The 16,039-nt window shown below is 39.7% G+C and overlaps 1 protein-coding gene across 1 annotated transcript in view; it reads left to right on the top strand.

Annotated features, from left to right (window-relative positions):
• ANP32B (acidic (leucine-rich) nuclear phosphoprotein 32 family, member B) overlaps positions 1-15,437 on the top strand; it is a 24,446-nt gene extending 9,009 nt beyond the window's left edge. Inside the window, exons 2-7 of the mRNA XM_010847053.1 lie at positions 1,066-1,215; positions 4,192-4,314; positions 9,681-9,870; positions 12,556-12,680; positions 13,959-14,034; positions 14,964-15,437. Coding sequence (XP_010845355.1) covers positions 1,066-1,215; positions 4,192-4,314; positions 9,681-9,870; positions 12,556-12,680; positions 13,959-14,034; positions 14,964-15,031 — 732 coding nt within the window. The 3' untranslated portion in view covers positions 15,032-15,437. The remainder of the gene's footprint in view (positions 1-1,065; positions 1,216-4,191; positions 4,315-9,680; positions 9,871-12,555; positions 12,681-13,958; positions 14,035-14,963) is intronic.
• The last annotated feature ends 602 nt before the right edge of the window (positions 15,438-16,039 follow it).

Genomic DNA, 16,039 nt, shown 5'->3' with positions numbered 1-16,039 from the left:
AAAAAGAGTAATGAGTTAATTCTCCATAAATGTTAGCAATTACTAGAGTAGTATCTTTGGATTTTATATGGGAGGATAAAGATACTAACTCCTATTTTCATTTTAGAGCTATCAGCATCTCATACATGTTTGATTACTCATTAATGCCATTAAATGTGTTAGGTTTACTGCAAGAATGCCTTTGGCAGTTAAAACTTATTTGCATCCGTGTAAATTTATCAAAACGTGTTTAAAACTGGGAAGTGTCAGTCAACCACAGAGCAAGAATGGCAATAGAGATTAGCATGGTAGATATTTACACAGTAGACTTTATTAAATCATCAGTATTCAGAATTTTCACATGTGATACTCTTGGAGGGGTTTGAATTCTGAATTTCAGGAACTCTAAACGAGGAGATTTTGTGGCCTGAAAAAGGAATATAATAGCTAACTGTTCTCTTCCCTAGAAATAGCTTTTTTACATATAAAACAAAATGATCTTGGTTTTGAATTAAGAGCTCTTGCATCTTGGTCTTTTCCTAGTGTCAAGATAATCTTAGTAAGGATTAATGAGACCAGAGGTAGAAGTGTGTTAGTCCAGAAACCTGTAGCCACAATCTCTTAGTGACCTTGCTGGAAAAGTGAAGTTGTCTTCTCTTGTGTCAGTCTGCTGGGCCTTGTGGCCTAGAGGAGTTTATGGGTGGGATGGGCCTAGAAGAGGGGTGGGCATCTTCTCCTGCACTTGTAGTTAAAGCGCCTCTTGGAACAGACTTGGGAAAAGGACTAAGGGGTAGGGCGTATTGTGTCTTCACTTAACATCTTAAGAGCTGTAGTTTCTGTCTGGAAAGTAGAGTTAAAATCTTTATTTGTAACCATGGTGTGACATTTCACCCTTGATATCTATTAGAATATTGTTATTAAAGGCTTAATCATTTTTTTCATTATTTATAACTATGATCTGGGTCTAAGTAGAGGCTGCCCCTATATGTGAGTGATTTGTTGGGTATTTATGGTTGGAGGTTTTGCATTGTTCTTTGTTTTCTGTATGTTTCTGAAAGCTTTTCTTCCCTGCTTTGTCACCTACAGGTTCGAGAACTTGTCCTGGACAACTGCAAATCAAATGATGGAAAAATTGAGGGCTTAACAGCTGAATTTGTGAACTTAGAGTTCCTCAGTTTAATAAATGTAGGCTTGATTTCAGTTTCAAATCTTCCCAAACTACCTAAATTGAAAAAGGTAAGTGGTTTTTCTTTTAACAATAGAAGAGAACCATTCTGGGGAAGGGAAAAACAAACAATTCTATCTGTAAGGAAGCATTTAGTGTAGCAGAGAGCACATGGCCTTTGTAACTGGGCAGATCTGGAACTCAGCGTTCCATCCAGCTCTGTCATTTCCCTGATGGGTGAATCTTTCTCAGGTTATGTAATCTAAGACTCAGTTTCCTCACCCATAAACTGGTGATACCACCTGATCTTGCGGAATTGCTATGATGTTTGGAAATAATACATGTTGGATGCTCAATAAATAGTTATGATGAATAATTTAGTACTCAATAATTGTTAAGGATTTGTTGCTGTAATGTAGCTACATTTTGTTCTTAGTATGCTCTGGTTTAGGAATCATGGGTTCCTCCTGCTTTTCATGTTTAATGTTGATTAAGGGAGGATTTAAGTATAGACCTTTCAGATTTGTAGCCTATGATATTTCAAATCCATTATGTAATTCTTAATGACTAGGGAGTTTAAAATGTGTTGTGACTGACTGAGAATTCATTTAAACAAAACTGCTGTATTTCCCTTGGCTAGTTAATGGTCCATTGTTAGGGCTTTATTGGTCTAATTATAAACCAATCGCTATCCTCTCTAACACTGTCCACCCCCACCCCCCCCCCCCAAACAGACACACACACCCATCCCTGCCACGCACCAAGAAAAAAAAAATTCTCAAGAAAAATGTTTTTTGTGTCTTGGCACGTTAACCTGTCACAAAGCCTCTGCCAGAACTGAAAGAAACTTAAGATCTTCTAGCCTTGTTTATAGGCACATACCCAGCAGTAGACCCAGACAGGTACAGTAATTTGCCTAAAGCCACCCACAGAAGTGGTTTAGTACTAGAGCCAAAACTAGAACCATAGCTCTTATTTGCTAACCCACTGCCTTTTCCATTACATATAAAAATGTGTGTGGTCTTGGCAGTGTTGCAGAATTCTCCACTGTTTACCTAATCTCTTTATTAGGGAGTTTAAGTTGAAGCTTCATCTAAGAAAGATGCACATAGAAAACTGAAATGAAATTTAGGCAACAGATAGGTAGGCTGTTCCTATTTGCTTGCTTGAATCTTGAGAGGGACTTGTTTTTTGGTTAAATACATGAATTAAAATCCAGAAGCGCTATGTGTTCTAAATGCTCAGGCAGTCCTCATGAGTTTCAGGGCAACTCTGCTATTAAAAAGAATTCTGTTATATTTAAATTTGTAAATTTCTTTTCTTTTTTCTGTTAGGTATCTACTTTAGAGGTTCAGGTGTAATCCATTTTTGCTTATGTAGGTTATCATGACATTGGAAACTCCGTAACTGATGGCATTTTAGCCTGTATCTACATAAACTTGATACTGGCAGGTCCCTACTGTGTGTTTTGTGTTCTCTTCTGCTTTCCTAGCACCCTGGTACATTTTCCTGAATTACTGTGGTCTCTGTACTGTCATACTTATTCAGAAAGTCACAAGAAGCAGGTTCTGAAAGAAATGTCACGCGTTTCCTAAATTACACATTGATTTCATTTCAAAATAAATATGCCACTGAATGTTTTGGCAGATTGCCTTGTTATCTCTCCTCCCTAAGATACTCATGTTGAAAGGTTGTGAATATTATATATGTCGATATTGTAACCAACCAAGAGAAATTTTAGGTATTTTACTGGACTGCCCATGAGAAGGGGGAAAAATGTATTGAAATGTTGTATTTTTCTCTTCTGAAATGCTTAAAAACACCTAAACAGGCTTCTTCTCTTTTAAACTCTTTCTTTCGGTGAATATTTAAATTTTTAAGAGTTCTGCTCTGCATCGTGTACTTCATTTCATTGCATGTCAGACTAGATTACATAAATTTTTATTCTGTTCTAGGTGCCTAGCATAGGGAGGAGCACTGAAGCTAGGCTCCCTGTGCAAATCATAGGCTCACCACTGTAACAGCTGTGTGATCTTGGGCATGTTGCATAGTCTTTTCTTGGTTCATTTTCCTCATCTGTAAATGGGGGTAATAATTCTACTTACCCATAGGGTGATTGTGAGATCAAATGAGTTCATGGATTTCTAGTTCTTCGAGCAATGCCGTAAGTACTTGGGTACTTAACACTTAAGTACTATGTCAGGATTAGATACAGTTACCATTGTTGTTGCTGGCAGTTAAAGTAGAATTGAAACCAGCTGTCTGGCCTCAGTTCTCTCATCTGCGAAATAAAGAGTTTGAATTAGATGCTCTCAACGGTCTTTACTTTTTCAGGCTCCAATTCCTTTCACTGTAATATTCCTTGGTGAAGGCTCATTCCTTCATTGGCATACCACTTACCACTCAACTTGACCTGCAGCAAAGAAATTAGAATTCTTGTAAAGGCTAGTGATAGATTCGTGTAAGAAGTGTCCTCTGGGGAACTGGTTTCCCCAGCCCTGAAGCTATTGCCCCATTCCCTTGCTTGAAGTCATGGAACTTCTTTAAGGACTTGTACCATTCCTATAGCCTTCAGGGCAGCATTCCCTGGTGGCTTCCAGATGTAGAACCCCATGGCAAGTCAGCACTGAGCAGAAACAGATTAGGTTTCAAGTGGGCATCACAAATTTTGCTTGACACACAGAATAGCTGCTTAGAATGCACTTACCTTTCCTGGCACATATAGCGTATGGCAGCTTCTCAAAGAATTCTAATTTGTTTTGACCCACTTCTTAGGTTAGAAAATGTAATCACTGATGTTAGGGGCCAAACTGTTAAAATTGGCAGCTGATTAAGAAAATGCAACTCTCTCATCCTTACACATCTCTCCTTCCCTGAAGTGTTCCTAGGATCTATAATTTGGGTTTAATCAAACAAAATGAACATACATGCCCTAATAAAAAAGAGGTCATTGGTAAGTGTGTGAGAGCTGTATTTGTTATTTCTAACACTTTAATGATACCTGTTTCTCTGTGTGTTTGTGTGCTGTGTGCATTTTCTCTTAACAGCTTGAGCTCAGTGATAATAGAATCTGTGGAGGTCTGGATATGTTAGCAGAAAAACTTCCAAATCTTACACATCTAAACTTAAGTGGAAATAAACTGAAAGATATCAGCACCCTGGAACCTTTGGTAAGTAATTGAGAATTTGGAAACCAGGACTTATTTGGTCATTTTCATTTTCATATTTCTTTATTGTGAGGGAAATAACTGGAAATAATAACTGAGAAGGTGGTGGTTTTTTAATAATACTTTGTATAAAAGGAGTCCAGAGTAAAAGATCAGAACCTTTAGTTACACGTGTTTCTGTGAGTTTGCTCTCCCTCCCTGTTTATGGTGGCCGCTAACTTCAAAGGGGAAGTCTTTTCTTTTTTGTTCTTTTTAAATGTCATATACTGACTATAGCCTTAACCATTTATCTTAAAAAATTTTCCCCAGACTGGCCAGGCTATTCTATACTTTTATAGAAACGGCTGTCTATATTGGGTTGGGCATCTGATTTGATGGAACAGGCCAAAGGCAGCTCCAGTGAGTTTTAGGTCTTCTGATTCACAATTTTGAGCTCCAGCTGGCTCACTCTTTGCATGGGAACCCCCAAATTCTCCTCCTCTTACATGCTGGGATTAACTATGGAAAGTTACATTTAAGTGCCAGTTGGGTTATAGACTTTGTTGTGTGACCTTGGGCAAGTTGCTTCTTCTCTCTGGGCCTCAGTTTCCTCCCTTATGAAACAGGAAGGATAGTGATCCCTGCCTTACTTATCTCACTTAGGAGTTCTGAGAATAAAATAAGGTAATGTACTTACTTTGTAAGTTGGGAAGCTGTGCTGATGGGGGTCTAGTTAAGTGGAAGTTGTAGTGACCAGAAAAGAGCTTATGAAGCAACGTTGGGGGCCTGTTGCTCTCCTTTGCTCCATGAATTTTGCCCCCCCGCCCCCTTTTTTCCCCCCTGTTATAGGTACTCTCAGATACTTGGGCTCCTTCCTTTCTCACTAGTTCTGTTTTCTTCCCAGTTAATGGTGGGTGGGATAGCCCCACAGACTCTCTTCTTTTGATGCCACCTGGAAATTCCTATGATTTCGAGATTGTTAACTTGACTTTTTCCCCTAAACATGACATTCTGTTCACAGACGTAGAATTCAATTTTAATGAGACTGATGAAACTGACTTTTTTCATATCACCCAAGGAAGCCTGTGGCAGCTTTCCTTTTTTCTGTTTTACATAAAGTCAGTATTTCCATTGGACTTAACTTGCAGACATTAATTGGGAGAGGGGCTAGTCAGGAGATAGGAGCTGTCTTTCAGGATCCAGCAGAGCAGAACTCAAGAGGAAAAGGCATCCTTCTGCTGTCTCTTATCTTTTCTGACATGACAATATATTAAAATACTTGAACTTCTTATCATTTGCATAGAATATTGATATTTCAAGGGAAGATAAGAGTTAAATTATGACTTCCTTTAATGAAGATTTCCTGCTGGAACTAATAGTTTTTTTCTCTCCTAATAAGTAATTGAGGCTGTATTCCAGTGTAAATTTAATCACTGTTTACCAAGACCCTTGTTTTTATGTTTCGTTAAGTGGAGTGCATTTAGCTCATTTCTCATAAATGTTGGGAGCCTGTTGCTCACCTTTACTCCATGTTTTGCCCCTTTTTTTCTATTAGGTACACTCAGACACCTGGCCTTCCTCCTTTTTCACTGTTGTTTTCCTCCAAGTCAACATTTCTTGTGTATAAACAGACTTTTATTGCAGTTTTCCTTATTCAGAGATGTTAACATTTGCCCATTGTATCCTCATGTAATGCAGAGAAGAGAGGATGTCATTTTAGAAATGAGGAGACTGAGTTTAATTACACAGCAGCTTTAGAATAAATGGTGAGCAGGAATTCAAGTCCAAGGCCATTCTTTCTACTGCCCTTGGAACCTGTTCTCTTTTTAACGTATAAATTTACTCCATACCCCAAAAGACCTAAACTGGGAGTTCCAGTTCTAAATAAGCTCTGATGGTCTCCCTTCGGTCCCATGGGCTATACTAAGCCTTTGTTGTGTGTTCAATGACAGCCCTGTCAATTCACAGTAACTGTAAGCACAGGAACCCCCTGTGTCTAGAACAGAGTACCAGGCCATACCTTTCCATGCTAGATCACTGGCCACTGCCTAATTCTCATGGCAACCTTAGTCATCTTTGATGTTTCATCAGAAGCTTTTGTCAGTGTCCTAGCATTCAGAGGCAGAGCAGAAACAAACGTTGCGTAGGGATTGTTTGCACGAGTGTTCCTGACCTGATAAGTGATTTATATAGTGGGACCCTTTGGCAGTGAAAGTCTTAATCCCCTGAAACAGTGAAATATGAGAAATAATCATTATATAATATTTACCGTTGTTGGAAGATGTACTGTGTGCCATACACGGTAGTGGATGCTTTATGTATGTTATCCATGAATAATCTTCAACATTTCTACAAAATGGATTGAAATAACATGGCCCTCATTTTACACATGAGGAAGCTGAGGCTTAGGGGAAGCTGAATCCCTTGTCCAGAGTCACATACTTGGCCTGCCAGTGACAAAGCCATGGCACCGCACACCCAGGACTGTCTGGGGAAGGCAGAGCTCCTGCTATTCTCCTGAACTTGCTGTTCCAATTCCTGGGGGTGCTAGGTGGGTCTCCTGAAGTTATAACTTTAGGATAAATAAAACTGTAGGAGGAGGTGAAGGGGGGAAGTGTTGGGTCCATTTTAACTTCTGAAAGTATTCTTCAGTGGGGAAAACACCATCTCATCCTCATCAACCACATGCATTTTGAACACCGTCTACGTTGAGCCCAGTTCTTACAGTCAATGCAATGATTGTGAATGCCTCTGCTTACTACAGGGACATTAATCGAGAGACAAAGAAGGCATCAATTCAAACTTCCTTGGACACCTTTTTTAAGAGACCTGGGCCATCCAAACCATCCCCCAAAGCCCTTCTAAATTCTAAGAAGGCAAGCAAAATTATTGTTAATAAAATGTTTACTGTTTATTATGGCTAGCCTATTAGTTTTAGGCCAAATTTCTGAAATGGTAGAGTTGTGATTTTTTTTTTTTTTTAAGCAGTATTTACATATTACATTGGGATCCTGAATAATCTGTGTGTAGTGTATTTGGGGTCTTAAAGCACACTTTTAGCGCTTTAAAGTTCTAGAGTACTCCAGTTATTTGGGGTTTGTTGTTTATTTGCTTTCACTTCATTTTCTAGCATACTGTTCGGCACGTCCAAGTTATTCATAATGGTTCCGTTCTGAAGAAGTAGCAAAAAATGTTATAGATTCAGAGTTTCAGAAACTGGAAAGCCTTGGAGGCCCTGTGTACTAGGCTAGTCAAAAGAGTTAGAAAACGGGCTTGGAGCACTGTTGAGCATGATCAGGAGTTGTATGTATTTTTGCACATCCATTCCTAGGAAATAATGTTGACCAATAAATGGCTCGTTCCTTTGAGCGAAGAATTTTATACTGAGCCTCTGTGGGAAAGCTGCCAGATTTACTCATGGTTCTATCTTAAGGGGTATAGTGTCAACATATTTGTGAAGAGAAAAGTTTCCCCAGTTACCTGGTGTGGTATTTCAGCATTTTTTTCCTCTTTGGCAAGAAGTCATATCTGGACTTCTCGGGGTTGGGCTGTCCTATTCTGAAAGCTACATGACATAAAAGTCATTCTCCCTACAATCAGGACTGGGGACAGCTTTCTTAAGACTTTAGGTACTAACTTAATAAGCACAGTATTGGATCCACAAACTCTTGGATAACTGCACATTGGTGTTTTGAGGAATACATTTTCCTGTTGCTATAATAACCCAGTTCCGTGTTCCCTGCCTGGCTCTGTGTTCCCAAGGGCTGTTCAGTGAGAATAAAGCCAGTGTGGGAACCTTTTTGATAAGGAATATGAAGGTTTGTGGGTGCAGGGGTCAGCAACCCTTGCCTCTACAGGACCAGGTAGTAGATCTTCTAGGCTTTGTAGGCCGTATAGTGTCACAGCTTCTCCACTTTGCCATTGTAGCACAAAAGAAGCCATACGTAATACATAAACAAGTGAGCATGGCTGTGTTCCAGTAAAACTTAGTTTACAAACACAAGAAGCAGGCCAGAGTGGGTCAGCCAACTGTCATTTGCCAAGGTCGGCTTTAGAGCAAAGATTTTTAAGTCATTTTGTAACTCCCAGCAATTACCCAGATACTTCAAGTCCTGAAGACAGAGTTTTGTTTCATTTCTGTATCTTCCCAGGTGCCTGTGAACGTTGAAGTAGATTTCCCTGTAAAGCATCAGTCTTTAAACAGCATTTATTTTTTTGCAACTTACTTCATAAAAAGATCCTCTTAGTAATATTTAGAGAATGCCAACCTTTTTGTATTGACTCAGAACCATTGAAAAGTTAAGTTTATGAATCCATATATCCGTGTTCCCCACCCCCACTCCCTATTTTAAAAGGCACCGAGCCACATAGCCGTTTACATTTTGTGTTCACTCTTTATCATTTGCTCCCTCGTTTCCTCCCTGGGAGGGTCTGTTGTCACTTTCTGTTGCTATCTGCTTACTTGCCTGTAATACTACCTCTGCCCTCCCGATCTCTTAATTCACCCTTAATCAAAACTTAATAGACCTGGTATTGAAATACTAGTACACTGAGGTAATAAATGATCTGAGTAGAATACACAGATATTTTCCTATCAGTTTGGCTGCTCAGAAAACTTCTTGGGCCAAGTGTTTAGATCTTAACTATTTTAGATAATGAAACAGGTTTCAAACAAATGAAGTATTGCAACAAAACTTTAAGGTATGGTAAAATCAGAAGAATTTTGTAACAGGAAGGTCTGGTAATAGCATCAGTCTTTGCCCCCAAAACTAAAAAAGAAGAAAAGAGTGTAAAGTCTCTTTTACTTTCGAAGTTTCAACCCTGAGTTCCCCTTGTTTTACCTCAGCTTGCATTGACTCCTGTCTTCCAGAAAATACTTATATCCCCACACCTTGTACTTTACTTTGTTCCATTCTCAAGTGTTTCGCATCTGTGTCCCTAAGTAGAAATGTCAAGGACCTTGATGCTGACTGAATTGATACGACTGAAAAAAATGTTTCCCCTATTTTCCTACCACCCCAAAAGCACTGATTGCTTGATAACCCAGCATGGTCTTATTGGTCATTTGATTACTCAAGTCTCTGATTTGTCTCATACTGTAAAAAGATCCACCTTTAATATTTAAAATTCATATTTCTTAAGATTATTCATTCATAGTGCCAAAAGGAAACAGTTCTCTGAGAGGATAGAGGTAGAAGGGGAAGACTAGTTAAAAATCTAGTGACCAGTCATAAAGATTGCGATGGACTTGAGATGTTTTCCTATGTACAAGGCTGAATAGGTAGTAGCTTATTGAATTCAGAGCCTAGAATTTTACCATTTTAGGAGATGGTTTTTGTTGCTTATGTTCCTTTGGTTTAGGAGGTATGTTTCTTGATCCTTTTCTTCAGAAAAAGTTGGAATGTCTGAAGAGCCTGGATCTGTTTAACTGTGAGGTTACTAACCTGAATGACTACCGAGAGAGTGTCTTCAAGCTCCTGCCCCAGCTGACCTATCTGGATGGCTATGACCGAGAGGATCGTGAAGCCCCAGATTCAGATGCCGAGGTGGATGGTGTGGATGAAGAAGAGGATGATGAAGGTGAGTGGGCACTGAATGCCCTTGCTATCAAGAAAAATAATCCATGCACGTAGGCCTTCTGTTAAATTTGGGGTTCTTAGGACGTTGAATCTGCCTGCAATGCAGGAGATCCAGGTTTGATCTCTGGGTCGGGAAGATCCCCTGGAGAAGGAAATGGCAACCCAGTCCAGTATTCTTGCCTGGAGAATCCCATGGACAGAGGAGCCTGGCAGGCTACAGTCCATGGTATTGCAAGAGTTGGACATGACTTAGTGACTAAACTACCAGGACCTTGAAGTCTTCAAATGATTCAAAATAGACAATGGTTTATTAGCTAATTAGTTTTGAATTTGGAGCCTAGAGTTCATAAACTGTGCTCCGACCCATTGAAGTCGTTTATGGTTTACTAAAAGGACCATTGCCTCAAGTCTCTTGCCTTTCTCCTAGCAGTTCCCCTTTCTTGACTACTGCCTATTTATCCTTACCATCTCACCTTTGTCAGCACTTCCGGGAACCATTTTGTGATGCTGGAGTTCCTGTGTGTGCCCGAGCATTCCCTCGCTTACCTTTCTCATAGCACTTGTTACTCTGCCATTCTTGCCTGTTCTGACTTTGCTATGATTATCTTATCTCTTTATTCACAGGCCCTTGCACTTAGTGGGTATTTGGTACATGATTTTTACATTCAAATATAAATGTCTTTGCTACTTTTGATATATGGCTGCTGCTGCTGCTAAGTCGCCTCAGTCGTGTCCGACTCTGTGCGACCCCATAAGACGGCAGCCCACCAAGCTCCCCGGTCCCTGGGATCCTCCAGGCAAGAACACTGGAGTGGGTTGGCCATTTCCTTCTCCAATGCATGAAAGTGAAAAGTGAAAGTGAAGTCACTCAGTCGTGTCCGACTCTTAGCGACCCCATGGACTGCAGCCTACCAGGCTCCTCCATCCATGGAATTTCCCAGGCAAGAGTACTGGAGTGGGGTGCCATCGCCTTCTCCATTGATATATGAGTTTTAAAAGGTAATGATTTGAAAGCACTGTATGTTGAATTCCATTTTCTCTTTAATAAAGGAAATAATCTCTGGCTATAACATGGAATTAGAATATACTTTTTACTTTAGACATTTGATCAAGGTTTTTTCATCCTGTTACCTTTAAGAATCTTAATATATTTTCTACCCAAACTAATCCTGCTTAGCTTGTGCTTTCCTTACACAGTGACTTATTTAGTAAGAGTCACTCTTAGGATAAAGGTTTTTCACCTGAGAGGCTTAGAGGAAGCAGAGCTATTAGTTATCACATCAGTCAGCATGAAGAAAATTTACTTTCCTAGAATTCCTCATGTTGCTGGAATTTGCAGTATTACTATATTTGAAATATTATTTTTGATATCTCTTTAAAGATAGAAGTTTATAAGGCAGAAATAATCAAGAAAAGTGAAGAACACCATCAGGAACCTTGGTTACAATCAGTAGCATAGTATTCTGGAAACATTTTACAGTTTTGTTTTGCAGCAGATGTGAGACAAGGCACAAAGAATGGGATGTTAGATGGTAAAGTGAATAGGATGCTGAATAGGATGCTTCATCTTGTTCCAGATGTTCATTTCACTTAGTCCCTTCACTGCTGGCTGTCCGTTTCTCTTACAAATCAGTCTGGTTATCTATTTAAGTTCACCTTAAATGGGTAGAGCAGCCACTTGTGTGCAGAAACCTGACGAGTAAAAGGCAGTTCTTAAGAGCACGATCAGTCAGGTGAGTATTTGAGAGTTTCCTGCATGCCAGGCTGTAGGAAATAGTTTTAAGAAAAAATAAACATGGTTCCTGTCCCCTTGGAGCTTACTGTCTACTAAGAAGAGAAATGTTAAGTAATCGTAACTAAATAAATAATCATAAGTGAGCAAATGTGTGGTAATGGAGAAGGACCCAGGTACTTGTGTGTGAGCATATGAGCTGAGATTGTGGGTCTGGCCTGAGGAAGTGATGTTTAACTGAGACTTGAAGGCTGAGCCAGTGTTAGTCATAGAGGAAGGAAAGGGAAGAGGCAGGAGAAAGCACAGTGAGCTCCAGGACCTGGAGAGGTAAGAACTGCTTGACTAGGGGCCTGCACCAAATGCGGTAAAGATACAGGACACAGGTGCCTGGCCACCACCACTGTCCCCGTCGTGGAGTTGTTACGGGTGTTCTCCAGGTTCCTGATTTGCACAGCTGGTTTGTGGTGAAACGGGTTAACACCAGAGAAGGAGGTTGGTGAGGGTATTTTGGTTGTTTGGGGGTTTTGTGACTTTGTACTATGGAGAATTTGAGACATAGACAAAGGTAGAAATAACAGTAAAACTATTAGGTTCCCATTACTGAGTTTCAGCTGTGATTGGCTCATACCTGATCTTATTTTATACACATGCACTCCTACCCACTTCTCCCCTTCCTTATTTTGAAGCAAATTCTAGACACTGTATCATTTCATCAGTAAGTATTACAATGTACATAGGACTCCTGGCCTCTGGATTTTATTTATCTCAGGTCAGAAGAACTGAGCCTTAGCAGCTTTTGAGGAAGGGAGGTGACTGTGGTTCATGGTTTTTCCCCTGATATCGGTGTGGCCCAGCATTTGTCCATGGGCCAACCCGAAGCTCCCTGCCACCTCAGTAGGTATACCTTATGAGACACACAGGGTGTTTGATGTGTTCCTTTTGGACTGTTTTCAGAAGGAGAAGATGAGGATAAGGAGGAGGATGAAGATGGTGAGGAAGAAGAGTTTGATGATGAAGAGGATGACGATGAAGACGAAGATGTAGAAGGGGAGGAGGATGAAGATGAAGTCAGTGGGGAGGTCAGTGCACCTCCTGGCTGCCCTGCTTCCCTCTTGTAATTAAAGTGTGGATTGTTTGAAAAAGAAAAGTCTTCTGAAGAAATTAGTATACTTGTAATTAGACTAATAGTGGTCTGACTAATTTAGCTTTTGTCCCCCTTTTAGTAAGTATTAATACTAAATGGAATGCTTATGAATGCTAAACTAGACAGTGCTTGGCTCTGCAGAGTATGTTTTGACCCTTTAACTTTGGGAGGCAGTAACAAGTTGAGTATTCATTCGTTAGGGTGAGAAAGCTGGGAACATTGAGAACTGATGAGATGTCCTTCCTTTTGTTGTATTGAAATGAAAGGTATCTTTACCAAGTCTAAATTTCTTGTATATCCAGCTTAATGAAATAAGTACATTACGTACCTTCTGTGATAAACAGTTAAGGATGCAAAGTTGAGTAAAAATGTGGTCATACTCTGAAGGAGCAGAGAAGGGGGTCTAATTTATGGGACACGTAGTAATAATAGAATCTCTGAGGAGCTGAAGAAGAAGCCATAGCTATCCTTCTAACCATAGAAGGATAGGAGAAAGGAGTGACTTTAATCCTAATGGGGATTTGTAAAAACAGGCCAAGAAAATTAGATGTCATTAAAAAAAAAAAAAAAGTTCTTTTATAGTACAAATATAAGACTGAGCATTTGTATAATCTTGTAGGTAGCTAATGAAATTAAGTTTCTGAACGAAGCATTTTATTTAAAAAGGTGGGGTGGGGGGTTGGATATAGAAATATTTGTCCAGGGACTTCCCTGGTGGTCCAGTGGTTAAGAATCCACCTGCCAATGCAGAGAACATGGGTTCAGTTCCTGGTCTGGGAAGATCCCATATACCTGGGAGCAACTAAGCCTCTGCGCCATAACTACTGAAGCCTACAGGCTCTGGAGCTCATGCCCCACAAGAGAAGCCACTCGGTGAGAAACCCAGTGCACCGCAACTGGAGAAGAAAAGAAATCTCTGTCCAAACCTGCTTTGAAGTTGAAGGTTTTAAAATTAATTCTGGAGTTATCCATTGTAAGTTGTATACTAATGAAACATCTGGCAAATACTTCTGAAAAGCAGTTTTTAAAGAAAATTTTTAATTAAGCCCATTAAAGAAAAACCAGCAGCTCTCAGTATCTTAAATAGATAAAAGTAACATTACAGTTTTCTCTTTGAATGAACTGTTAAGTTTATTGACAATTCTTATTTTTCTTTGTACTTCTTAGCTGGGCAGAATTAATCTAATAATGGTATGCTGTTTAACATTTTTAGGAAGAAGAATTTGGACATGATGGAGAAGTTGATGAAGATGATGAAGATGAGGATGAAGACGAAGATGAAGATGAAGGTGGGTTAAGGCATGCACTTTGGTCCCCCTCAGTTAAAGATCAAGGGAAGTGTTCATTAATACAGAATTTGAAATCATGGAGAAGAAAATAAAATACCTTTGGCCCTAGTGGTCTTCAGAGGCACGGATAAAAGGCCTGTTTGTGTGTGTGTGTGTGGCTCATCCCCTGCTCTACAGCAGGGGGATGTGTAATGCCTGTGTGAGGGAAGGAGGCCCTGGCCTCACTCCCCGCATGTTGTGTTTTTAGACCCCATCATTTGTGTTACTGTTAGGCATGAGATGCCTATGTTCAGAATAATTGGAGTGTAATCTTTGCAGGATAGATAAATAGCACCGTTCCAGTTTTCCTTTCCCCACCACAATTAAAACCAAAGAAACTCTTGTTTGTTAAAAAGTAGATTTTAACACTTGTGTAAGTTTCAGAGCGCTGGATTGTTTGCTGTGCTTTCTGTGAGTTTATACTTTTCCAGCAGCATCTTCGCTCTGTGCCTGTTTCAGAACTAAATTTACTTTGGATATAGCAGTGATCAGTGCCTGGTCTCTGCCTCCACGGAGATTTTTAAAACACAGTGCAGATTTAGTTAACTTCATAAAAAGTAATCATGAGTTTACTAGTTGAAAAGACAGAACAATATGAAAGTCTCTGTGTCTCAAATACCTGGAGTCTAAGAAATCACTTAAAAGTGAATATGAACTACAGTTTGAGTCTTGCCATATTCTAGGCTAAGTACTTTGCACTGGTTCACTTAGTCCTCAGAATAACCCTATGGAGTCAATGCCGTTGGCCCCATTTTACTAGTGAGAAAATAGGCTTAAGGAGCTCATCTGCTAACCATTAAATTCATTGTTGTTGCTTCCATTTGCAGCAGTTAGGCACACTATACATATGCCTTTCCAAATGTCTCAAAGTGAATTTTTTTCTCATACAGAAGAGGAAGAAAGCGGGAAAGGTGAAAAGAGGAAGAGAGAAACAGATGATGAAGGAGAAGATGATTAATAAGACCCCAATAACCTGCAAAAAAAAGAACTGTTCAGTATTGGTTGGACTGCTGACATGGATTTGGTAGCTTTTTTTTTTTTTTTTTAAAGGAAAAAAAAAAAAGGTAGCTGTGATACAAACCCCAGGACACCCACCCACCCAAAGAGCCAAAGAATAGTTCCTGTGACATTCCACCTTTCTCCATTTAGTCCCTCTTGGAAATCCACCACCAAGCTTGGGGACTTCACCCCAACAAAATTGTAAGCGTTTGTTAGGTTTTTGTGTAAGACTTGCTGTAGCGTGGATAGCTGTGATTGGTGAGTCAACTGTCCGTGGCTACCAGTTACACCAAGATTGTAACAGCATTTTTACTTTCTGTACAACAAAGAAGCTTTGTAAATAAAATCTTAACATTTTGGGTCTGTTTTTTCATGCTTTTCTTTTCAAAGACACTTTTTTACATTAGGACATTGTGACAACTGGCAAAAAAATATTTTTAAGAATTTAAGTGAAATAAACACATTGCTCTTTGATAAAGCCTAGTTGTATGCTTACATTTGTAAATTAAGACTTTGTAAGCCTGTGTTAAAACACTAAAGAACTGGTTTCTTGGTGTTTTTTTTTTTATTAGTGGTTGTTGAGAAATACACAAGTGTGTAGGATCTTTGAGCATTTAAACCTAATCCTCAATGACTGTGGGAGTAAATGAGGTAGGTAGACTTCTGAAAAATGATGTTTGAAATTCAGTGCTGTGGAACCCCTGAAAGGCAGTAAAAAATCATGTTAGGTTCAAATAATAGATGAATTAAGGAAAGGAGGGTCATGTAACGGAGAAGAGTCCCAGGAGATCTGAATTGTAGTTCTGGCTCTGCTGCTGGTTTCCTGTGTGACCTTGTGTTGCCCTCTGGATTACCTCCCAGTCTATAAAATCGAGGGGGTGTGACCAAATGGCTTCTCGAAGTCTTTTGCAGCACTGATGGTCTCTGACCCTCACTGACAGGAAGGTCTGAAGGAAAAAACGAGCTT

The sequence above is a fragment of the Bison bison genome, unplaced genomic scaffold (assembly GCF_000754665.1).
Source record: "Bison bison bison isolate TAMUID 2011002044 unplaced genomic scaffold, Bison_UMD1.0 scf7180017864243, whole genome shotgun sequence".
NCBI lineage: Eukaryota > Metazoa > Chordata > Mammalia > Artiodactyla > Bovidae > Bison > Bison bison.
The sequence above is the reverse complement of the archived record's forward strand: the minus strand, read 5'-3'. Positions and strand labels throughout refer to the sequence as shown.